Source organism: Bactrocera tryoni, chromosome 5, assembly GCF_016617805.1.
Source record: "Bactrocera tryoni isolate S06 chromosome 5, CSIRO_BtryS06_freeze2, whole genome shotgun sequence".
NCBI classification, from domain to species: domain Eukaryota; kingdom Metazoa; phylum Arthropoda; class Insecta; order Diptera; family Tephritidae; genus Bactrocera; species Bactrocera tryoni.
This window is the reverse complement of record NC_052503.1, coordinates 10857195-10883505: the sequence shown is the minus strand read 5'-3', so window position 1 is coordinate 10883505 and position 26311 is coordinate 10857195. Positions and strand designations below refer to the sequence as shown.

Here is a 26311-nt window from a genome sequence, read left to right as displayed (position 1 = left end):
TAAAAACATTTTTATATTTGTTGGTTAGTAGTAAATGTAAAATAAATATGCTTTAAAACATTGTCTAAGTTGAGTAAATATTATATAAACGAAATACTAAGAAAAAATAAATAAATAAATAATTTCAATACATATGTATACTATAGTAAATATATAATATAGATTTACGCATATATAATATGTGAAGTACGTAAATATATAGTTATGAATAATTACTTGTGAGATATAAAATAGAATTTATAAATGTTTACTAAAAAATATTTGTACTGCATGTAAACTTATAGCTAGTTATGTATACAATATGTAATTAAATGATTCAAATACACAATACAGAATGCATTGAAAACATAAACTGCATTTCGGTATATAATTAATAAACGAATATTCGATTTAACGCGAAAAGTGAGGTTGTGTTTGAAAAACGCGTATGAAAAAGGCACCTTTGCATTTTTCAAGATCTGCCAGTGTTTAGTATGGGTTAAAATTCCTTTAAAACTTGCATATTTTTACACTCTGCTCTCAAAATTATATTTATAAATAAAATGTGCATACATTATTATTTTTTCTATTAGTTTTAATTTTATTACTTTCAATCTCATAATTACTTTCTTTGCTTACAATAGGCTGTACTCCATAAATTTCATAAATTCTCTCTGTAGCAAGTATTTAATACTTATATGAATAAAAATATATTTATTTATGTAATAATTAATATATGTATATGTATGTATACTTATATACTTTAGGTGGTGCAATGTGCAATAAACTGCAGTGCATTTCATTTGAAAAAAGTTAACATTCTCCAGCCGTGCGTCCAGTTATAAATGTATATATATGTATATATATAATATTGCGAATACATATAAATTACTTTTGTTATTTAAAATATTTGTTAATGCTTTACAAACATTTCTGCAAGTCTTTACTTGTATGTGAGTGCTGTTGTGTGTGTGATAAGTGATCTGAGGCCTACACAAACTAAAAATCAGCTAAAAAGTAAAATTAAAAATAATACGGTGTGCATTATTTATAATACTTTAACAATGAAATCAGTTAAGTGAATTTGTTATAAAGTTAAGTTAACCTAAAACGATATTTTGCAAGCCTCAGGCATACTCACTATATTGCGTGCATGTGATTGTGTTTGTGTACTTACATAAGTATGCATTTGTTTTATGGTTATTACGATAACAATATATTTTTAAACGTGCGAATTTTAAGTCAATTAGTGATTTCTTTTTTTCTTTTTCATTTTAATAACTTTGTTCTTAAATTTTAATAAAACATTGCTTAATTCAAGTTAAATACATCGATTTAGAATCTTAAGTACACACGCGAGTACTTAAAGAGAATTGGAATTATTTTGCTTACAATCAATATGGTTTCAACAAGTATTAGTAAAAATTTAACACGCATTACAACAATATATGTGTATGTTATGTAGAATCGAAATGCCTTAACAAATTGCATATTCAAACTTTGTTCACAAACTTTTCCTCATAAACAGCGCAAAATAGGTGTTTTATGTAAATGGACTCAAAACTTAATATTACTACTACTACACAATATGATAACCAAAATACAAAAAAAAAATATAACTAAACATATACAAAATATAGTTGAATTCACAAAATGCCGTTATTTCAAAAAATCGAAATACATAATGTCGAACGATACTTTTTTGAAGCCCGCTTATTTTCTATATTATTATTTACATGGCCCGTGCGGTATTGTTAGTTCGAGAATACAACTCTGCTTGTATATATGTATATAACTAGTTTTGTTTACAAATCTATTTTAGGCGCTTGAGTGTACCAGAAATTGTGGATCGCATGCTTCTACTCCACGCTTTTGCTTTCCGGGTGTTTGTTTGTGTAAATATGATAATATTAAATTAAGATTTAATTTAGGTTGAATAGACGCTTCTTGAATAGTTTAAAAAATATTAAGTTTTTGCAAAAAAACTTCGATTAGATTCATTTTACTCTTAGCAGCAAAAGAGGGCGTGGAATTAACCGTTGCGTTAATTCAGGTTTCCCTCTTTTGCCTCTTTGGTTGTTAATTGCTGTTGTGATTGCTCGGCGATGGCAAATCATTGTGATTGGTGTGATTCTCATTGGATTTCCATGACAACAACTTGTTTAGCAACATATCCATGTAGGGATTGCTGCCCAGACGTGCGACCTGCAGGTGGTAGTAAGGAGAATTGGTAAATAATGCTAACGGTTAGTAAATAGAGAAAGGTCTAATACTGTAAAATGTGTAAAACTTAACTTAACTTAAATTTTCCGATCTAACCTCAAAATTTTCAATGTATAATTACCTCGGCTCTCGCTTCCGTGTCGAGCGATTCCAATACTTCACGCGTATATTGAAAGCTACCTAACTTCTCGAGCAAACCAATGCAGTATTTCTTAACCTCTATGTCCTGAGTGCGTTGACGCAGAATATCTATTTTACAAATTAATTTTAAATTTAAATTTAACTATAAGTATGATTTTTTTCTAATTTGATTAATGAGCAAGAACTCACGCAAAACCTGCTTATCATGTTTCTGCGAACGTACGGCATGTATAACGGGAAAACCGAATTTCCCCTCGGTCAAGTCCTCAGCGAAGCTTTTATTTTGCGTATACTAAATATTTTCCAAAATAAATTAAAATTGCTTTTAATATAAAACACTAATTTACACACCTCCTTTAAACTGAGATTGCAGTAATCGTCACGTATCTGAAAATACAAGCCCAGTATGGCGGTCAGCTTGGTGAAGTCCTCCTTATTCTCGCTGAACAGTTGCATCAAACGTATGGCAAGCATGAATAGACCACCCGTCTTGCGTATGGTCATTAGCTTGTAATCCGATTCGGATGGACAAGTGAAGTTATCGCGCCAATATATCTCCATGCCCTGACCGCGATGCAGTTCCAGCAGTTGTTCCGTGTAGACATTGGTAGCCTGCCGAAGAGAGTTTGTTTTAAGGTTAAATAATGAAACAAGAAATGCAAAAATAAATCATACAAACCTCTGGATGGCCCAACTGTTGCACCTTTTGTAGCGACAAGAAGAGCACATAATTCGCCGCATTGATGGTGCTGGGAACTCCGTAAATCGAATGCGCTACGGGAACACCTCTGCGAAGTATTGAATTGTCTTCAATATCATCAATTCTGTAAGAATTAAGTAAATATGCGTGACGAACAACATTCAATGGCATTCAATGCTTGAGTGTGTTAATTCTGTTACTCAGGGAGGTTTGGAATGGAAAGCGCGCATAAAGTGTGGTTAGGTTTGTGTGTGCAAGCTTGCTTGTAAAGTGTGTATATGTTAATTTAGTGATATTGAATACATGAAATCAAATCAATTAAAATTCTGCCGATACAACAACAACAACAACAACATGAAATCAAACTAAAACAATAATAATTACTAATTATAATTGGCAGCATGCCAAAAATGCAAAAAAATAAAACTTTCGACGTTTATTTGACAAGCAAGCGCCAATTTCTTTCAGTGTATGTCAGCAAAGAAAGAAAGATAATTGAAATATGACCGACATAATAATGCGACAAATGAAATGTGTCATAAAAGAAATGCAGCAGCTACTTAAGTAATTAAAATAAATCACATTGCTGCATTGTGCACGGAAATAATGGCAAAAAAATAATAAAAACAAGAAAATTAAAAGTAAAAAAGAAAGTTGCAGTAGAGACATGCCATCTTTTTTATATTATATAACAAAGCAAAATATAAATTGGTGCATTTACACAGCGCCGTAAAGTGTAATGAGGTTTTCCAACTGAATATCTATACATACATTCATTTAAATTTAAATAGCCATATCACTCACCAGCCATTACACAAAGTGCTAAGGATGGTTATATTTCTACGTGTGTGTATGTGTGCATTTCATTAAGGATTCAACAATTTTTATCCTGCTTTATTTGCATTCACTCAATGTCAAGTTGTTTTTGTAAGCGCACTATCAAAGCGAATGAGAATAATAAAAAAATTTAAAATTCACACTTGCAGCTGATCTATGTGTGGGTATGTGTTCGTTGCAACAGCGCTGCCTTTCATGCCGACAACGTCATACTTTTGCTATTGTAAGATTTGTGCTTTTGTTTCTTTTAGCTTTTGTTTTGTCTTTTTGACTACGAAGCAAAATTCGTGTTAACTTAAGAGTACACTAGTTACAAAGTAACCACATTTTTAACTAGTTACGGATTGGTAACAAATTAGGAGAGTAAAACAGTTGAAACTCTATTTTTATGACAACAAAGGTATTTTTCATTTTGAAAATTTTTAGATTCTCTTGACCCCCTTAGCCTAGCTACAGGACCTCCGGGAAAGTCTGTCCGTGAGGAACATTTCAAGCCGATTTCAGAGAAATTTGCCTTACCGAATTTAAAAACAGTATTCTAATATTTACATATCACCTATACTAATAGAGATGGATATAGGATTATGAATATAAATGAAGAGAGGAGTTCAAATCCAATCACTGAAAACTTTGAAAAAGCGCGATAAAGCTTTCCATGAATAATGCCTTTAGCGTATGCCATCTTATGACCATGAATTCCAAGTCCAAGTCCAGCAAAAAACGTTCAAGCACCTGGGTGCCGAATATGTTGAACCCCCATTTTGAACTTCCAATCCTCTGGTTGACGTTTTGCACCTTAAGGTATTTCCCTGGCTTTGATTCTGGCAAGCTGCAAGAGTATAAAATATTCGGTTGCAACCGAGCTTACTTAGCCCTTCCTAACTTGTTTTCTTTTAAATTTTAAACAACATTATCAATACTTATACATATGTATGCATATACATAAATACATATGTATATGTCTTTAGATATTGCTTTGAACTCTTTGGCATAGTCGGTCTGTCTATAGGCATCATTGCTTCCTGCTCAACCAGCAACACATACACATTTCCGCCCGCCATCTTGCACACATCTGCATTGTCGCTGCAAAGACATTGCCGATTCACTTCGCAAACTACTATGAGCTAATATTAGATGTTCTGGAAGCTGGCAAACACTTGTGTGCGAAAGCCGGTAGCGACGGTGGAACATGTTGTCGGCGACAGTGACAGCTGGTTAACAAGCCAGCCAGTTAGTCAGGCGCAGCATAAGACAGAAGAAGTGCGTGTGTGTGTGTGTGCAGTTTGCTCAGCGGGCTTAGTAGTAAGGTAGAAGCGAAAAAAACAGATTGATAATAGACAGCTTTTAAGTCGGATTAAGGACATTTTTTTTGTTTGGATTGCAGTGAGGATTGGATATATCATACATCATATAATCATATGCTGGTGTAGGCAAGAAGTCTATTTGGAATAAAAATCTTTTATCTTTAGTTAGATTTTGAATGTGTATTTAGTGATTACCGAAATATCGAATTACAAATTCTTTTAAGTTTTTCGTTAAAAAATTATTTTTTTTTTCCTTTTTTTTTAATTTTTATATATATTTTTTTAATTTTTTATATACATATTATTTTTTAATTTTTATATACATATATTTTTTTATTTTTTTTATTTATATTTTTTAATTTTAATTATTGTACTCAAATTTTAATTTTTCCTTACGATTTTTTTTTTAATTTTAATTTTTTGTTTTTTTAAATTTTGTTAGTTTTTCGAAAACATTTTTTTTATTTTATTTTTTTTTTAAGAATCAGTACGATCATGGAATATACTTTTATAGAATGGCGGCTTTTAATTATTTTCGTCAAAATTTTAATTTCTTAAAATTTTTAATTTTAGTTCTTTTATATTTTCTTAAAAATTTTAATTTTTCTTTACAAATTATAATTTTAATTTTTCCGTTAGAATTTTATTTTTATTTTATATTATCGAATTTTATTTTATTTTTTCTTTAAAATTTGTTTTTTTTTCTTTTTAAGAATTAATACGATTATGAAATGCTGTTTTAGATTAGCGGCTTTTAATTTTCTTCCCCAAAGTTTATATTTACTTAAAATTTTTAATTTTGTTTCATTTTAGAATTTTTTTTAATAATTTCTTAAAAATTTAAATTTTTCCTTACAAATCATAATTTTTTCAATATTTTTTCTCAATTTTTCCGTAAGAATTTTATTTGTATTTAATTTTTGGAATTTTATTTTATTTTTTTATTAAAAATTTTATTTTATTTTTTTTTTAAGGATTAATACGATCGTGAAATATACTTTTGTAGATTTTTTGTGGAATAATTATTCATTGTTTTCATATATTTTCCACAATAATTTCAAATTAACCACACAAAAAACATTTCAAAATAATTTTAGAATAACAAATTAAAAAATTAAAAAGAAATTGCATACAATTAGGCGCCTGAAAAAGTAACGAATGAAACACTAGAACTTTTTCAGTATCTACTAATTATGAAAACATTACTTTTTATCATATACCGTAATTTACTTTTTCATGGTCATCACCCATATCGCATTCTAAAGCATAACTAAATGTGGGCGTGTGTGTGTACGCTTTTCACTTGGCTAGCAAACAATGGATGAGTCATAAATGCGAGAAAAGATTTTTTAACAATAGAGCAAAGAAATAAAGATGGGCTGCACAAGAAAAAGGCTGACTTAAAAGCTATGCAATTGAATTGTCACCAATGAATGTGATTTTTTTGCTTATAATAGCTATTACATGCCATTGTAGAAATGTCTATGCATGTACATACATACATATGTATGTATGGAAATGTGCATGAACATGAATGCCAATTGATGAATTTTTCTGTGAAATTAAACGTTAAGGAAAAAAGTGTATGCATATATGCTCAAGCATGTACTGTGAGGCCTCGATTAGTGAACCAGAATACTTTTTCTGAAAATTATATGCATTTCTGTTTAATTTTTCAGCACAATAAACGTCTAAAATTATTTTAAGTAGCAATTAAAGCGTATTTACTGTACGTAAATATACTTTTACATCTGCATTTCTGCCAAAGTGCAAAAACCTTACACAATGCGAAATTAAATACATAAAATTAAAAAAAAAAACAGAATTCCAACAAAGAAACCGTAGCGTGTTAATTTACTATCTGTGAAGGTTGTCAAATATGCCCTGTTAATAAATTAAGCTTATAAAGTTCCCTAGAAAGTACTAGTCATCATATTTATATATGTATAACTTTAATGCACAGCTAATCTTAACATATACGGCGATGAATAAATAGAGAACAAATACATACAAATATGCATAAAACCAGGTTGATACAAGTTATTATCATTATTTTCTTTTATCATAATTTTTGTTTACTCAAAAGTCATTTTCATATGCCAAGCACACAATCCCTTAACTGTCGAAACAAGTCATCAAATGGAACCTGTCCAAAGTGTATAGAATAATTCAAACGTCCCAACGTCCCGAAGCATTTATATAATAATATACATACATATGTATATGTATGTATAAATATATTCATGCATACAAACATAAATTGTACATACCTATAATCATGCATGCCACACAGCCAGCACATAACAACAAAATATGAATTTCATTAAGTGAGCATAACTGGCAGATCAATGAAATCATTGACGAAGGGGGCTCAGTCGGCTGAAGACAAAGAATTAAAATTGAAATGCGTTGCGTACGGCCTCAACAAGTCATTAAGGGAGATAGATGCATGTACATTTCAATGCAATATTATTTATCATACGCACGTACCCACAAGGAAATTGTGAGCAGGTGCCAAAGGCTTAACGTAGAGATAAAATAAAATTCTTGGCTGTCGCCTGCAGTCAACGCGTGGCTCATGTCATGGCCGTCGATCATCGTACCGAAGTGGTTAATTTATTTATTAAGGGTTCTGTTGTTGTTCTTGTAGCGAGCAGCTAAGTCCTGTTTCGAAGAAAATGCAAACCAACTGTCATCTAAACCGAGAATTCTAAATCTTTTATGTTATGCTAACATTGAGAAGCCTTCCCTTAATAATCAGAACTGGTTATGCAGACCAAACTCTTCTGAAAATTCTTGAATGCTTTCGGACTGTCTTACACTTGCGTTATACTCTCAAGCTTCATTTTATGGCTTTAACTCCAGTAGCATATTGTAGCTTGACTGCTTACAATTTCCCTTCAGGGTTTGATATTTTGTATTGAATTTTTTAAATCCTACATATACGCGCCTGCTTGTTACCAGCTGGTGGGGGAAGCTAGTTTTTCTTTATTATTCATATGGCATTTTTGTAGTAATGGAGCTCAGTACCCACATTTTGAAGCCATACACAAACGTATGCAGACGCCTATCATATTTTATAGCTTTAATTGTTGTCGCCACTGCTGCTATGAGACACATACTTCATTCAGCTTGACGAGGAGAAATATTTGAACTACATACATATATATACATATGTATGTACATACATACGCATAAGAGTGTACAATTATTTGTTACAGCTTCCGCAACTTCGTTTTTATTGTTCCTACTAGGAGCAGTAGTACATATGTTTGTATGTATATTGAATATGAATAATGAATAAATGCATTCAACCAGTTGCGAATGTCGTACTTTCAGAACGTTGACTGTTGGTTGGGTGTATTTGCATATTGCTTTACAGACAAATATTGATATTTTTGTGGAAAATATTTAAAGTACGAACAAATAAATAAATAAATAATTGGAAATATATTATTCCTTGTGATTTTTGGGTTGGCACAAATATACTAATAATAAATACACATGTATGTACATATCGTCACCTGAAATGCAAAATAACGTATCATCAAAAAATTCGAAATTGAATGTCTTATAGATTACGCTTCACTACTTCAAATTACTTACATAATATTACATATGTTCAACATTTTCTGGTTCTCCGATCAAATATAAACTAGTTTTAACCAATATTAAAATTTTGTTTCACTCATGTTTCATTTTATTTCGTGTTTCATTCATGCCACTGTAAATTTCCGAAAATGTTGTTACGTTATTTTGCATTTCAGGTGACGATATGTATATATTTTTTTATATATGTACATACATATATCATAAAGAATAATTAATTTTTATCAATAATATATAAATACTCATGTATAAAAAAACATTTATCAAGGCATATTCCTACAAATGCCCGAGACTCGCGTCAATTGATTATTGACAAATAAAGACATGCATGTACATCAATTCAAACAAACAAACAAGCAACAATTCCCAGAATCACAGTTAAACAATTCTTTTTAAGCATGACAACCATACCTAAAATATAAAACAATTGAACTTGGTATGTGCGCTGCATGTAAAATTCGCGGCATCTTTCAACGCCGAAAAGTCAGCAGGATTTCTTAGAAATTCATTAATTTGGATTTAAATTTAAATAATAAACACACATGTATTTTATACAACCAAAATGGAAAACAACACACACAAAACGTAATGTAAACAATTAGAAGACGCAGTGTGAAACGAATTTAACCAGCCGCCAAATTCAAAAGCAACGTATAAACAAAGGAAATTATAGCAGCTAAAAATAAACAACATATTAAACAAAAAATCATTATTTGTGCACATACACAAAAAATATATATTTTGTACTCATACACATACATATAGATGAGTTTGTGCGGCGCCGCTAATCACACACATTGGTGATACCACTCACTCACACCTGCAGCGTAAACAATGACATGCTTATAATTTAGTGGGTTAGGATGCTAGGGCCAACTAGTGAGGCTATTAACCAAACCGCTTGAATATTATACATACACTAAATTAGTAAGAGTGTATGTTTTGTATGCTAAAGTTCAGCATTTCACATGCATTAAAAATACACATAAATACTCACAATAAACTGGAATTGTGCAGCATTTGCACTATTTCGCCAATCTGGTGTAATTTCTCAGCCGGAATATTTAGCCAATGATTGAATGCCAAGGCCAATTCAGAGCGAAATTGTTTGCCTGGTATCTGTTGTATGTAGGCGAACGGCTGCAACAGAATCTGCATAGGAGATAACAAAAAAAACAAGCGGAAGATACACGTAAGCGTAGGCGATTTAAATTTACGCAAACGCACACTTTGGATATATGTAAGTTATCTGAAAGTGGTGCGTAAAAGGTCAAGTTAATGAATGAACACTAATTGTATCACCTCATCTTGTTCTTTTTGCGCTGATGGATCACGCGTTTTCGCAAGTATAGAGCACAATTCTTCCATGTTATTCATGACTGGCATTTAAGAACGATGAAATAACTTAAATAAGTACACTGATTTAGCGAGTGTTAAGAACACTTAATTTTCACACGACTGATCGACTTGTCAGACAACACTTGTCTGCTTGGAACAGATTGTAGACCGAAGAAAATAATGCAAAGAAATATATGGAGAAAAAATAATTCTTTGACAAGCAAATTACTTGCGATGTAAACAAAAGCAGTTTGAGAGTCACTGGTAAAAATTTGACAGTTGCTAGGTAAGTAGAGTTGCCGTAATCTTGAGGTTTTTGATTATGCTTTTTTCATCATTTGACTTATGCTCAAAATAACAGTGTCGTACCAAAATACTAAAATTGCAATTAAAGATAATCTCGATATAGAAGACGAATTTGAACAAATCATAACAAAGGCGTTAGTGCGAAACAATAACCATCTTCCCAAAACAATGGTAGACTTCTTAAATTTTTTTTATTATAAAAAAGTTCATTCTGGCAGCACTTGTATATGCAACGTGTCAAAATAAATTTGTTGTCAATTATTGTTTTGCTGTCAGTTTTTTGTTGAAAAGTGCAAATTTTTTGGATTTTCTGTATTACAATTAAATAAATTGAAATAAAATATTAAAAGTAAAACAATAAAATGGCTGCGTCACAACCCGTACGAACAAACTGGCATCCGAATAAAAAGCATACTGATGTTGAACGGTAAACAACTGTTAATATTACACATGCTAAACCCACCTGACTATAGAATTGCTTTCACATTCCAGTTGGATTTGCATATATCCCGCATATATAAATAGTAAAAAGACACGTCAAGAAGGACGTCGTCTACCAAAAGATATCTGCGTTGAAAATCCAACCTATGCGGAAATACGTGATGTACTATCGGTGACCAATTTGCGCGTCGCTGTGGAAAACAAGCAGTACTCCAGGGAGCGCAGCAGGGTAAATTAACTCTTACCTAACGATAATAAACAATTCAATACTTTTTTATTTGTGGTTCAAGGAGCTACAAATGCGTGGTCGCATACGCGTTCAAATGCGCAATGACGATGGCACGCCATGCAATCCCGATTTGGGTAGCCGCGAAGATGTGATGCGTTATGTATCAACAAGAATACCGCAACTGAAAACGCGTCAAGGCAAATCTGGTGATCATCAACAGCACGTACAAGCGCAACAGTCAGCCGGTGGCAAAAAGGGCAAGGGCAAGAGGCGTTAAAAAGGGAAAAAGTGACATTCATACACATTTTGTTTGGGTGTTTCTCATTCAGTGTTCAATTATAACAAAAATATAAATTGCACATGTGAAAGTTCAGGCGGAAACAAGTAAATTCGCATTTTTTGTTTTACATATTTACAATTTGTTATTGTAACTTATTTTTTATGAATAAAATATAAGAACAATTCGATGTGCTTTTGGTGAAATATGTGTATTATAAGAGCTAGACTTCTTAACGCATTTTTGATGGTGTTTTAAGAACCTCTCGGAAGTTTTGTTCAGATACTTGCACTTTTTTATTGAAATATCACAGAAACGTGACAATGCATCTTGTTTGGCTTCTTTACATACATACGTCTAAGTACCTTATACTTAAATATGCATTTTTATCTTGAACATGATTGTATGAAAAGTATCGCATTTTTGCCGCTATCTTCACCTTGTAAGAACAGTTAGTGTCAATAACGAGTGTCGCTCGAATGCTGTAAGGTTTTCATTGATTTTTGCTTGGGTATAACATTTTCTGAAATATTTTAGATAGACAGTATTTTGTAACTTTTACAAAAATATTGTGAATATGGATTTCACGACTGCTGGTGTTCTTCAAGCCTCAAACAGTACCTTATCTTAAATACGGTGCATAAACTGCACACCATTGTACAAAAAGTGCAATAGGATATTGAAACAAATTGAAGTGGACATCAACGGTTCAGACAAATGAGCAATGTATTAGTGTACAACTGTTTATCAAACATTGTTGTTCGCTAACAACTTCATTCCAAGTGACACCATACAACATTCACAGCTTAATAAATCATGAAGAACTAACAACTACGAATTTTTCTTATATCGACTTAAGCCATTTAAACATAAGGCCAACGATATGTGAATTCCACAAATATATCAACTTGCTGGATCGACAAATTCTCCAACACTCCGTCGAGCCAAGCCAAAAGCATATTCAAAGCAGAACGCTTAGTTCGGTTCAGACAGCATTGAGAAGACAACACGAAAACAGAAAATAAACAATAATATTTATTAATATGAAAATTGCGAAATTCATAAACATTGAGTACACATGACGTGAAAAATATAATTGACGAACATGCAATTGGCCAAAACACAACGATTGTGAACGCGATATAAAATCAATTAATTGCATTGCAGCAACATTGAGTAGACAAAAAACCGTGGAGTGCAACGCAAACGCTCGAGCGTTCAACAAAAAGCTAAAAAAACAGAAATTTGAATAACGGTTCATTTTGTGTCGTTTCTTGTAATATGTCACCTGCCGCGACAATGTCCAACAGCTGTTTTTGGCTTTACACGCTGGGTTTGCTGCTAGTTTGGGTGATTGTCATCACAACGGCGGCGCCGCGCGAACAGAAATCCACCAAACTTGCAAAATATTGGGGTAAGAGTCCTGCGCAGGAGCAACGCTTGGAGAGCAGCTGCAAGTCTTTGTGCGAACAATGTGGCTGTCTGGGTTTCTATTGCGGCGAGCAGTGTCTGTGTGAGTATGACAAGCGTTTAAGCAATCGCGGAGATAGCGCCAAACGTAACGGCACAAAAGTCAACACACGCTCGGAGGGGGAATGCATTGCCGCAATGCAGAGTAAAGCCCGCAAACAAAGCCTGCCTTTCGATGTACTCATACAAGGACCAAGTAGCGAGCGTTTTATACGTACCGCCATGAAATACGAAATGGACAAGGCGCGCGCTGCGGCCATGCTGACCCATGCACCACCCAAGCGCTCCACCATCGCTATTTATCAACCATATACGCCTGCGAAGAATAAACCAAGCAGATCGATGGAAGCGCGTAATCGTCGCTCCACGGATCAGCTAGATTGGTTTAGTGATTTCGCGAATACTTTAGTGCGTCCTGCGCCGCTACGCAAGGCTGCTGACGCTGGCGGCAATAAGAAACGCGAAACGCAGCGCAATGAAGATGACTCCGCAGGCGATAAGCCCAATTCATGGTTTAGCGATCATCCCAATCGTTTGTTACGGCCAGCGCCTATTTTCCGGCGACATAAACCCCAGCAAGAGATGAGTGAAGAGTTGGAAGACGAACCACGTAACTCGGAGGAAACTGCGATGCCACGCGTTGGACACCTAATAAAGAATACCATCAGAAATATACAGGAATCAGACTTTGGCGAAAACTTACGCGCCGGACTGCGTGATAGCAGCGATCTCTTGCAGAACACATTTCAAAGCAGCAATTTAGAACTGATTCCCAAACGTTTTCGTAACGACTTCGTTGAGGTGTTCGATACGTGGCTGAAGAGTCAACAAGTCACCGAACCAAGTGTGGAGGTATCTCCGGTCCCACCGCGCACATCGCCGCATATCTTCCTGCCTTGGTTCCGTCCAGTTCGTTTTCTGCAACATGTGCAACAGGCGCTTAACTGAGTCCGAACCTCTCTAACACTAGAGCACTTCATATACTTAGTATATCCCTTTTATTTATTGAAATATTAATATTTTTTAATATTTACTTATATTGGTGAATATGTATACGAACTTCTAGTATTATGGTAGCAATATGTACACTGACGAACTTTGTACCGTTATTACTTTTAATAAAGCCATCACATCTCAGAAATGTAATCATGAAGCTTAAATACATGTAGCCTACAGTGGTTTAAATGTTTTCTTCTCGTTGTGTTCCCTTTTTTGGATATCTAAACTTTCCTGTAGTAATAAATATTTCGTAGGTTTCGGGTTTAAATCTAGTCCTCATTCCTCGTTTTAAGAATAAAATTCATCGAGCTCAAGGGTGCGTATTCAAAAGGATTAGTGCTTTGGACATGGCTTTAACCAAGGTTTATAAATCTTCTCAGTCCTCTCAAATTTGTCACAATATCAGTAGTTTTAGCTCTAAACTCTTCACTTCAAGAGGGCACCAATATCCATAGAATTATGTCAGTTGTAAAGAAAATGCCTCCTTTGAAAGTGTCTCTTCGGAAAAATTACATGCGACAACTTAAATACTAGAGAGTGATGTTTCATTTGGCTAAATAAACGGAGGTTTACATAGATAGCCAATTTACCTCATCAAACTCATCTAGGGATTCGGTTATATTCATCGAGATATAGGTGAGTCTCTAAGACATGCCTGAGTAGCGGTAATATACCAAAGTCTCATTGAAAACCTGTGACAATGACTTTAATCCGTTAGCGATTATCATTGAGTCTTTCGGAAACAAATAATTAGGTTATGTCAACGATGACTTCCTACAATGAGTCAAGGGTGTGATCAATTGCGAGATGAACTGTTCGCGGATGTGATCCAAATCCAATGTTTCATGGTAAGAAGGGATAAAAGACGTTGGAACTCCAAACTTAATCAAGAGAGAATTGTTCAAAAATTATTCTAATATTGAGCAGTATTTCGAGAAGTGGTAGTGACACCTACGAGATGATTGTAGTAAGGATAGTTGGGAACATTTCTCTGTACTCCCTGATATTGATCCGTATACTTATAGTCAGTCCGTATTTCGGTACGTAAAGAATGCTTTTCGATTTGCCGGGCACCTAAAAAGTTGTCAGCAATACCCCATTGTCTTCTTTGTCTTCATGATTTTTTTTACTTCACAAATCGGCTATTCATTTTTAATTTCCTTTTTCCCGTAGCGGATCACCAAGAGGCAGGCAGCTGGCGGTGAAAAAGAATCTTTTGCTTGAAGTTATCTCTATAAAAATAGTACGAGTATTACTATGGATGAATACTAGCGGATCACCAAGAGGCAGGCAGCTGGCGGTGAAAAAGAATCTTTTGCTTGAAGTTATCTCTATAAAAATAGTACGAGTATTACTATGGATGAATACTGGTATGATCTAAGGGCTGGTCAAAAGTTTGATTTTGGCAATATGGTGGATCCCAAAAAAGTCGTATTCCTTCGATTATTACCTAACAACTACATATATATGAAGATCGTGTGGACTCAATCCAGGCCAAATTTCCTTCGCCGACTCTGTATACAACTGGATGCTGAACTCTCAGCACGGCAGGGGCTTTAGTACGGCCTCGAAACCGACTAAGTTGGAATTGGTGACCAATCCACCTCACCAATTGGTACCAAATTATGCTTGTAAAATTCTTGCATTATTTGAAGCGCTAAACAACACATTATTTTGATCCGTGTGCTCTTAAGCACCAAGAGATTAGGCCATCGATGGCAGCTGCTCACGTGAAATACACAGGATGTTATTATAAAGTTTTGAAAGTCGATTACACTGCATGAAATTTTTTTTCAAATACGCTCATATCTCCGGAACTATTAGCTGGATTAACTTCAAATTTGTTGGAAGTATTCTTAAACATGCTTTCTTTCGATATACAAGTATATTGGACATCCGAATAAAATATTGGATTTTCTAAAATTCACAAGTGGATATAACCTTATACTATACAAGTATACAGTATCCTCATATGACAAATAGAAGTATTTAAAAGTTTAAGTTGACTATAAACGGTTTATAGCATTTTTTCGTCTGAAATGAAATTGGAAGGTTGACAATACCTGTCTCCTCGACTACCTTAGAAATAGTTTTTGCTGTTGGTGGGAACAGGAAACGCAATTGAACTCGTCCTACCAAACTGCATAGTGGTCAGATTCAGTTCTAATTAGCACAACTCGACGGGCATTGATTTTTATTTCATGTATAATTTATTCTCTCTGCAATGCTTTCGGTAGTCTACATCTGTCTGTGCATTTAGGTTGGAAGAGCGTCTAACATATTTTTAAAGATTTATCACGTGAACAATATTTTCAGAGCTTTTTTTTGTTTTTGGAAGATAAGAATATGATCCAAGTAAAGGTACTTTTTCCAATAGACTTTTATTGAGTCGTGTCAAGCTGTCATGTTCTTTTTGTTCAGTATTGTTTGGCATTTCATCATGGAAAAACTTACGCCTAAACAACATTTACAAGTCGTTCAACTTTATTATGAAAACTCACGTTCCGTAAAGAATGTGTTTCGCGCGCTTCGTTCAACTTTTGGTCAACATAATCGACCTATTGAGCATACTATTTGTAATACCATCATCCATCTTGATACCCAACATTCATTATTTGATAATATTCGACCTAATAGACCGAAGATCGTGGAGAGTCGATTCGGAATGACTTGGCGCATTTTACGTCGAGATCTTAAATTGAAAGTGTACAAAATACAGCTTGGGCAAGAACTGAAGCCGCTCGAGCTTCCCAAGCGACACCTATTATGGGCTATTGAAAAGCGCCAAGAAGATTCAAAGTTTTCGAGCCATTTCTGACTCAATGTGTATATAAATAAGCAAAATTGCTGCATTTTGCAACGAAGGCCAACCTGAAGAGATTCAAGAGTTGCCATTCCATCCAGAAAAAGCAACAATTTGGTGTGTTTGTAAGCCAAGGGAATCATCGGTCTATATTTCTTCAAAAATGATGCTGGTGAAAATGTAACCGTCAATGGCGACCGTTATCGCGCTATAATAAACGACTATTTGTTGCGTGAAATTTAAGCTCGTGATCTCATTTGGTTTCAACAAGACGACTTCTCACACATCCCATTAATCAATAAATTTATTGAGGGAACACTTCGATGAGCAGAAAATTCCACGTTTTGGGCCGGTCGATGCTCGAACGAGTCATCAAAAATAGAACTCAACGGATGAACTGCATGAGACATAGCCGCGGCCAAAATTTGAAAGAGATAATCTTCAAAAAATAAATGCCAAAGAATATTCTTTCGAACGACAATAAACATTCCCCATTAAATTTGAGGTTTCTGTGTGTTTTCTTCAAAAAAGTAGGGAACCTCGAAAAGGATCCTCCTTTATAATGCTGCATAACTGTATAAGATATAAAACAACAGTTATTTATATATTAATTTCCATTTTTGTTTTATTTATCATATTTACTAAACATAACACTATAATACAAAGTTATTATTACATTTTTATAAATTACATTACAAATTTCGAAAATTTCACCAATTTCGAAAAACATAATAATTCTTCGAACGTGTAAGCAAGACAGCAAGATAATAAAGAATAGGAAAGAATAGCATAGGATAGCGGGTAGAGGAAGTGAAGAGTAGATACGAGTACATATTAACGAATTAGCACAGCAAAATAGAGCTGAAATTTAGTATATCGTCTTAATGTTTATCACAGTTTTGTATATACAAACAGGATGTGTTCTATAAATTTATAAGGTGAAGAAACAACAACAAACAAAAAAGAGTAAATATAAAGAAAGAAGAGAAATAATGAGTGTTTTAAGGATAGAAAGAGGAGAGAGTAATTGAAAATAGAGAGTGTTAGAGTTATTTGAACGGCAGCTTGTATTGGCAGTTATGATATTTAAAAAATAATTATTTTATATGCACTACACACTAAAAAGCAGGGGGTACTTAAACATTTAACACGTTCGAAAGGAGCAATTTCATTTTAATTATAATATATAAAGTAATAAAAAATAATGAAAAGAAACTATGCAAATTCGTTAACAATTTCGATTTGTTTGCAATTTGCCTCGATGTGCATTTGTTTGGAGCAGTTTTTGATCCATATTCCTTCTTTCGTTCGGAAATTTTTGTATTAATTCAAAAGTGAGGTTATGAAAAAATTGGGCATTTAGTTCATAGATTGGCAGTTACACTTGAAGCATACGCAAAAATTTATAATTAACAACTACATACTAAGTAGCAAAAATAAGTATGTATAGGTGTGAGCAAAAGAACAAAAAGTATTAACAAGTGTTTCATAAGTTCATAAGTTTGAGTGCTTCGATTTCGCTGCACTTTTTCTCACATTATATTCGAAATTTATACGTTTTGTTCTAAGTTAGTAGACAATAAACGAGTATGTATGTATGTTTGCGGACGGCAAAGCGGATTTAGTGGTTTAGGCAGGCGCTTCAGTCGGCTGGTGGCAGCCCTCCACATTCTCGGGCCAATCGCATACATTCTCTTGTGGGTTGAAAACTAAGTTGGCAGGACATGGCATGTGGTGCTTGCGTTCACCTTCGCACATGTAGTAGTGAGTGCAGTCGTTCCAATCTTTGTGATAGCTTATGTGGCCATCCTCCTCTTCGCAGGTCACATCATGTGCTGTAACAAGGGAAATTATATTTCAAATACTCGTATTTATAGCGAACAGCTGTTTGTACTTACGATCTTTTGTCGTGTAGGCGCCGCGTGGTCCGTGCGACTCATATGGACCCTCATACTCCAATTCGACTTTGTATTCTTTCAATTCGTCGCTGAGCGCGGTCAAAAGCGGATACTTGCCAGCACCGCAACGTCCCGAGAAATCATCCATGTCTATGGACCAAACCATTATGCCACCGAAACCTTGCTCCTTCAACCATTCCATCTGCAAACACATAATGTTTTTCGGCATAAATACAAAAAACACAGAAGCATACAACACCACACACCCACCTTGGTCTTTAGCGAGCGCTCATCGTCGAAGCCAACCCATTGGTTGCCACGATATGCGAAAGGCACTTGCTGTTCGGAATCCCACACCAGCGTTGTATTGTCCGCTGCCAAGAATGAACACACCTCGTAGTAGCTCAAGAAGCCGGCCTCGTTCGTGAATTTGCCTGCTTTGCCGCCACCGGACGCCGGCGCACCAATGTCGAATTGTGTCTCGTTGACCAGCTCAAAGGAGCGTCCATATGTGGGCATGCCGATGAGCAGCTTCTCTTTGGGCGCACCTTGTTTCACCCATTCGCGTGCACTGTAGTCCACTGTCAATTTCTTTTGATAACCCGTTGTCGCTTCCAAGGGGAAGAGTGGCGAGTTGTGTCCGACAGTGCGTTCCCATTGGCCGTGGAAGTCATAAGTCATTACATTGATGAAATCGAGATATTTCGAAATCTCTGGCACATCATAACCGGCTGCGATAGCTTCGAATGAGGCTGGTACTGCGGCGGTCAGAAGCAGACGCGGTTGTCCCGAAGATTTAGCCTCACCTTCGAATGCGACACGTAACTCACGCAACAGATTCACGTAGGCAGCACGATCTTCAGCACCACGTGGGTATTCCCAGTCTACATCGAGTCCATTGAATTTGTAGTCACGTAAGAAATCGATAGCCTCATAAACGAATTGGTTCATACGGAAAACATTGGAGGTGAGCTCTTTGAATGGTTTCGAACCGAAGGCCCAACCACCGATGGCCAATAGTATTTGTATGTCTGGGTTCTCCTCGCGCAAAGCGATAACCTGTTCGTAGTTTTCGGGATCATCGTCAGTAGCTTCACTGAGCTTGTGGTCTTTGAGTGTGGCAAAGGCGTAAACGACATGCGTGCAGAGTTTTGGATCAACATTTGAGGGCAGGAACTTGCCAGCACCAGGTCGTTTGGCAGACCAACTTGTCAGGTAGCAGAAGACTTGCGCGGGTCGTGCTATGTTGAAAGAGCGTTAGTTAGGCACATAAGTTTTTAATATAAGTTTTCGTTTAAACTCACTGTTTTGTTCTTTAGCCACCAGACCCGACTTGATGCGATGTTTCTTCGACGGTTTGCGCACTTTGCTGAGCAATTCCTCTACATCAATCTTAATCGGCGCGGGTTTCTCCTCCTAAAAAAAATAATAGGAGGGTAATTTTTATGTTGTTTAATTAATTTTTTTGCAGTATGTACTTACTTCTTCTTCTAAGTCCTCGAACGTTGCCGCTACGGCGGTCCAGTTAACATCCTTCGCCTCTTTGCCGCGAGAAATACCCAGCAGTTCTTCACGCATTGCGCCGATCAATGGGTATTTGACATTTCCTCCACATACCTCACCCTTGAAATCATCCATATCAATGGTCCACACCATAGCGCCACCGAAACCGTTCGATTTGATCCAATGCATTTTGTTGCGGATAGCGCGTTCGTCATCAAAACCGACCCACTATTAAAACAAAATTTTCTATTCGTTTGAACCCACATTTCTTGAACCGCAGTAGTACATACCTGATCACCATCAACCATGTAGGGCACTTTCATCTCTTCATCCCAAACGTAGACGGCGCCATTCAAAAGCATCTCACAGATTTCATAGTAGGCAAGAAAACCACTCTCCTTGGTGTACACACCTTCGCGCCCACCACCGGTTGCCGGCGCATTCGGTCCATGTTTTTCAGTATTTGCCAAAGTAAATGAGCGTCCATATGTTGGCATACCTATTATAGCAAAAAATCTTCTTTTATAATTGAGCTTGGTGGCAAAAGACTTCATTCGACTCACCGATCACAAGCTTCTCCTTCGGCGCACCCATTTTGACCCACATGGTAGCCGCATTGTCCACCGACAATTGTTTACGCCATTCCGAGTCAGTTGATGGCGCATATAACGGTGCATTGTGTCCTGTTTCACGCTCCCATTTGCCGTGGAAATCGTAAGCCATCAAATTTATAAAGTCCAAGTAGCTGGCTACCGCTGGCACATCATAACCACCGCGCACATTATCGGGACCGACTGGTACGGCTGCAGAGAGCAGTAAACGTTGTTTCTTCAATTCTTGTGCCTCGGCTTCGAAGGCTTCACGCAATTCCTTCAACAACAACACAAAGTTTTTCTTATCATCTGAACCCTTCGGGTACTCCCAATCCATATCTAAACCATCGAAACCACGTTTACGCAAGAAAGGTATAGCTGAGTAGATGAAAGTCTGACGTGTGTAACGTGTAGCAGACATCTCCTTGAACTTTTGTGTGCCGAAAGACCAACCGCCCAGAGCAAGCAAGATCTAAAGTGTTTCAAGTAATTAATAACCTGTCTCTAAACGAATTTGATTAAAGTTCACAACTTACCTTCAATTTTGGATTAACTTTCTTTAGCGTCATCATACGATCATAGAGGCCGGGCACGGTATCCTTTGTCTCATCATTCGACTCGTACGAGCTCAATTTACCCTTCTTCAACCAACCAAAGGCGAAAATGATGTGTGTACACAAATCTGCTGGTATATCTTCGGGCACGAACTTGCCGATCTTCACGCGATACTGCGACCAATTCGTGTAGTAGCAAACGATCTTCATGCCACCATCATCGGCTTTGGTCTTTTTACCCTTCAAGGTGGAACCGCTCGCCACCAAGGCGGTACCAGCGGCGGCAGCGGCAAGCGAACCGCGTGTTTTCGATTTCGAACGACCGCGTGCGCGTGACAAAGTGGTCGTGGTAGACGATGACACGGATGAGGAGGATTGTTGATCAGCACGTTTTTCGATCTCATCGACGGGCGATTGTGTAGCACGTTTTGTAACAACAACACTGCTGCGTGAATCAGACGCGGCGGAAGAAACGGATGTGGATGATGGGCGACGTAGACGTCGGCGTGTCTTAGCTGAAGAATTAGAAAAACAAAATTATTAGAAATCGGTTGAGTTTCTCTAATTATACACAAATTAAATTATAATAAGGGAATGGCTTTTGGCCCTTTTGTTCGACTAATGACTGCAAAACTTTTTTCGTAGAATTTTAAAAAAATATGGTTTTAGTAGAAGAAAGCTAGCCATATCGATCAAAGGAATTCACACCCAGAAGAGCGACTCTACTTTTTATGCTTATGTCCTTTTCTACAATTTCGAGAAGTTATACGGATATTTCAAAAATAATAGAGACAGAAATCTACAAATAAATAAATTTAATTTATAAATATTTTATTCCCTCTTGTCTTGGATTAGAGATTACTATAAAAGGAGTGACCTCTTCACATTACCTCACCTAACCGAAATGTATTGAAGAGTTCTTAAGGCGAGCTCGAGGCAAGATAGGAAATGTGTTCCGTTCTAAGTAAAACAATTTGAAGGTTTTAGACCTTCTTGCAATCGCTTGGCACCGGAGAATCTAGAGCTTTTTCGTCTCTATCGGAGGGTCACAGAAACAACAGTACTCTACCGACTATTTGCTCATTCTAGCTATACATATGATACCTCATTATCAACTTTATCTTGTGTTACCTACAAAAATTACTTAAGGTCGGTCATTCCAAGTCATAGTTCCTATTGACTTCAGCCAGGAGCTTGTAGCCCCTCTCACTCTCACCCTTTCCTCATTCTTAACGAAGCATGAAGGTGTGTGAAGCTACACCAAATGCAGTTTCCAATCTCAACGGCTTAGGAAGCTACTCGAGCTTAGCTCTTGTCAACTTACTTTCAGAGCTCATTAACAGAAGCCAAAGCCAAATCCAAATTCAAATTTACTACCGTTTGTCACAAATCGCTCAATCAAATTAAAGATCAAAGTAATTTCTTATTTTTTCGTAAAATTACCAATGACTAAACTCGTAAGTCGTTTGAAAAATTTGCGTGTGCGGCTAGAGCAAGCGCGCAAGCGTGGAACGCCTCCAACTCATTAATCAACTTGAGATTGTCATTTACTGACACTGAGCACCACATTAGAGTGTGTGCGCTGACGAAATTGTAATTTACGCGATTGAAAGGCAATCAATTGTTAACACATACATATACACATATGTATACCTATATAAACTATATCATATGTGTATATATAGCTACATGCATGTGGTTAATCGGATCAGCGCAGATCAGTTGGCATAGTGACAAAATCTGGTAGCAAAATGTTTTCAAGCAAATAACTGTGGTAAATGTGTGTGTGCACTTAAGATCATAAATTGCGTTCGCAGTTCTCTAAATCCTGCATTTAGCGCTATTATCGCCAATCATAAATTTTATATTTAAATTAAAACAAATACAAATTATGAGCGTCACGTTTTCTTGCTGCAAACCGATTGCGAATGCGCCGAGATGATATGGCAGAAGCAGCATGAGAAATATTTTGCAGCTGCCAACATACATACACATAGATATATGTATGTATATTAATGCAACCGTTAAAGAGCCACTGAACTAAACTTCTAACTTCAGCAGCGACTAAATAGCTTTTGGTTACTCACCGCATTTAATGAATATTAAATCTCAGGCACGATTTCGTTAGTTTGTTTATTTTACATAAATAAGCAAAACAACAACAATAAGCAACTTCTGCAAATGCTTTGATTAAAGCTGCAGCAAAATGCAGCTGCAGCAGCATCACTTCTGTCTGTATGTTTGTATGACTACGGGATCCATCGCATAAATCGCATTGTGGAGTCAAATATTTAATTGCCTTCGGTTTCCGAAACAGCAGCTGTCAGTGAATCTCGGTCGCTTGCTGCACGAAGCGTTTGCAATTTAAACGTTTTTACTATTTTTCTATTTGTTTTAACTGAACGATTCCACTCTCTATTGGTTCTTAATTATAGCTGAAGATGATGTCTTTGAACTTTCAAGGGAAAATATGGTTTGCGTGGTTTAAGTTTTGATTTATGCAGTTGTCGTTAATTTTGAGCAACGCTTTTAATTTATCAATACATTGAGGTATATGATTTTGTTAAAATGACAGTTGTAAGAGCTAAACAATATAAGAAATCAAAGTTTGGTATAAGAAAAAATCAGTATCTAAATATAAAGGAGTTCAAAATCGGTGTGTTATTCATGGTGGGAGAGAGACTCCGTCGCCGAGTCCTGACATTCACAACGGTAGATGAACGTCTAGCCACAAACCACATCAATGTGAAACTCAGAAGGTATCTTCATCTTCGGTACAGCGGTCTGTAAATTCAGCATTTGTACAGCAAAAAAACACACGACAACAAACACAAGGAAGGTTCGATGTCGAGAAGCTGCAATCACAACAGACAGTCCAACGATTTTTTACTCCTGCTCTCTGAGAGCACTCGTCAGCAACTCAATATAAGTGAACTGTGGGACGGCATTTCACGCTTCTTACATACAGCTGCAACCGAAACCATTGTTTTTCGGAAAAGGCAAAAGAACAGCTGATGAGGAGTGCCGTTTCGCGGTGGAGAGAAAATAGACGGCCTACGTTACAATCGACCGCAACACTTGCAGGATGGGATAGATACCGAGAGTTGAAGAGGGAAGCGAGACGCATTTGCAGACAAAAAACGAGAAAGGCCGAAATGCGTGAGTACGAAGAGCTTAACCAGCAGGCCGAGAGGGGTAATGCTCGAAAGTTCTACGAACAAATGCGGCGACTAACAGATGCTTTCAAGACCGGAGCATACTCCAGTAGAACCGCCAGAGGTTATCTAATTGCTGAATGGCAGTGAAAACATAACACCAGGAGATGGCGAACCCAATTCCCGACCATGAAGAAGTTCGAATAGCAATTACCCGCCTGAAGAACCACAAAACGGCGAGGGCCGATGGATCGGCTACCAAGCTTTTCAAATACGGCGGCGAAGAACTGATGAAGATCATGCATTAGCTTCTTTGTAAAATATGGTCGGACGAAAGCATGCCCAACGATTGGAACTTAAGAGTGCTCCACAAAAAAGGTGACCCCACAATCTGCCCCAACTACCGTGGGACAAACCTCCTCAACATCGCATATAAGGTTCTATTGAACGTGCTGTGTGAAAGATTAAAGCCCACCGTCAACAAACTGATTAGACCTTAGTAGTGTGGCTTTAAATCAGGAAAATCAACAACTGACCAGATATTCACCATACGTCAAATGTTGGAAGTGATTCGTGAGAAGAGAATTGACGCACACCACCTCTTCGTTGATTTCAAAGCTGTTTGGTACCTCAGCAAAACTAATAAGACTGTGTAAACTGACGTTGAGCAATGCCAAGAGCTCCGTCAGAATCAGAAAGGTACTCTCCAAGCCGTTCGATAGCAACTTTTTTTCCTATAAGATTAGATAAGATAGGTTAGATCTCCATTTTTATTTACTCTTCCTACATTTCGCACAATAGACCTTAGAACGCTGTGCAAGGCTCAATTTATTTCTAATCATCCGTAGACCATTTGACCTAATTCTCTTTTTGTACAAGTATAACAGATTATTTAATTCAGAGTATGCTTGGACAAGCAATTAGCGTCATTTATTTATATATATTATTTCTATTACTATTATAGTATTAATTTTTTTTGTCTAAATTATTATCATTAGCAGTCAAAAAAAAAGTCAATAAGAGCTAACCTTCAAAAGGGTTACCAAATATTACTTACTTTGCGCGCTGTCGGCTGTCTGTGAGAGTAGCACTAAGAGAAGGCATGCCACAAAGGCCACTCGTATCAACCGTGGCGGTAGCTGCAAAGAAACAAGAAAATAATAAAATAAATTAAAATAATAATTACAGCGAAAAAATGAAAAGCGTGAGAATGGAAAAGTTACTGTGTGAGGACAATCATTTCGGCTTAAAATATTAAAATTTAGGTAATTTGTTAGGCCTTTTAAGACCATGTTGCAAACAAATACTTTCAAATAAAGCAACAATAACATTTGATAATACGCATGTTAACAAAACAATGAAAAATCACATTCACCAAATGCAATGAAATTGAAAAAAAGGAATACAAATAAGAAACTAAAAAAAAAAAGAAAAAATATTAAAAAAATAAGAAAAAAATTTTAAATGAGATAAAAAAATAAAAATAGCAAAATTCAAAAATAAAAAATAAATTAAAAGTAACAGAAAATTGCATAAAAACATGAAATATTGTGTTACAATTTGTTAAATCATTTATCATTTCGAAAAAGTTGGCATATTTATTTCAAAATCGCGTACACGCACTTAATCACCTGAATAACACGCCGGCGAAGGTCGCAGTAGGTGTTCGAAACGCTTTCATAAACACAATGGACAAATTAATCTTTTGCCGCGCAGACAAGCACACGCAGATATGTGCATGTGTGTGTGTCGTATTTACTTTTATCTCTACTGTAATCTTTAATTTTGCTATTTGCCACGGATTTGCGCGCTTTTTTCACACGTGAGCCGCAATTTCGAAATTAACGCATTCAAGCGCGACATAAACGCCACCCTGAAAATAAAGCAAAAGGTCAAATGGTGCGCAGAAAAGCAGTGCAAGCGTGACAGCGGCCCAGCGCACACACACACGC

General features: G+C 36.1%; 4 protein-coding genes across 5 annotated transcripts; 2 read left to right on the top strand and 2 right to left on the bottom strand.

Annotated features, from left to right (window-relative positions):
* Positions 1-553: 553 nt before the first annotated feature.
* Positions 554-10336, bottom strand: LOC120777331 (geranylgeranyl pyrophosphate synthase). 2 transcript variants are annotated; one of them, XM_040108573.1, is made up of 7 exons: positions 10096-10336; positions 9791-9945; positions 3023-3131; positions 2695-2955; positions 2533-2635; positions 2324-2451; positions 554-2184 (listed from the first exon to the last, which is right to left on the bottom strand). In XM_040108573.1, the coding sequence occupies exons 1-7, from the start codon at positions 10177-10179 to the stop codon at positions 2059-2061; spliced, it is 966 nt and encodes a 321-aa protein (XP_039964507.1). In that variant the 5' UTR covers positions 10180-10336; the 3' UTR covers positions 554-2058. The 2 variants fall into 2 exon arrangements, with proteins under 2 accessions (XP_039964507.1, XP_039964506.1); XM_040108572.1 differs by having other exon boundaries at positions 3023-3167; positions 10096-10335.
* A 369-nt stretch (positions 10337-10705) lies between these two features.
* LOC120777332 (signal recognition particle 19 kDa protein) lies at positions 10706-11571 on the top strand. Its single transcript, XM_040108574.1, has 3 exons — positions 10706-10864; positions 10930-11107; positions 11169-11571. The coding sequence occupies exons 1-3, from the start codon at positions 10800-10802 to the stop codon at positions 11382-11384; spliced, it is 459 nt and encodes a 152-aa protein (XP_039964508.1). The 5' UTR covers positions 10706-10799; the 3' UTR covers positions 11385-11571.
* A 749-nt stretch (positions 11572-12320) lies between these two features.
* On the top strand, positions 12321-13844 carry LOC120777955. The gene has a single exon (XM_040109571.1). The coding sequence runs from the start codon at positions 12666-12668 to the stop codon at positions 13800-13802; it is 1137 nt and encodes a 378-aa protein (XP_039965505.1). The 5' UTR covers positions 12321-12665; the 3' UTR covers positions 13803-13844.
* Positions 13845-17796: 3952 nt separating this feature from the next.
* On the bottom strand, positions 17797-21424 carry LOC120777432 (acidic mammalian chitinase). Its single transcript, XM_040108739.1, has 8 exons — positions 21187-21424; positions 20621-21122; positions 20348-20556; positions 20037-20285; positions 19859-19970; positions 18825-19795; positions 18555-18756; positions 17797-18491 (listed from the first exon to the last, which is right to left on the bottom strand). The coding sequence occupies exons 1-8, from the start codon at positions 21412-21414 to the stop codon at positions 18286-18288; spliced, it is 2679 nt and encodes an 892-aa protein (XP_039964673.1). The 5' UTR covers positions 21415-21424; the 3' UTR covers positions 17797-18285.
* Between the last annotated feature and the right edge of the window lie 4887 nt (positions 21425-26311).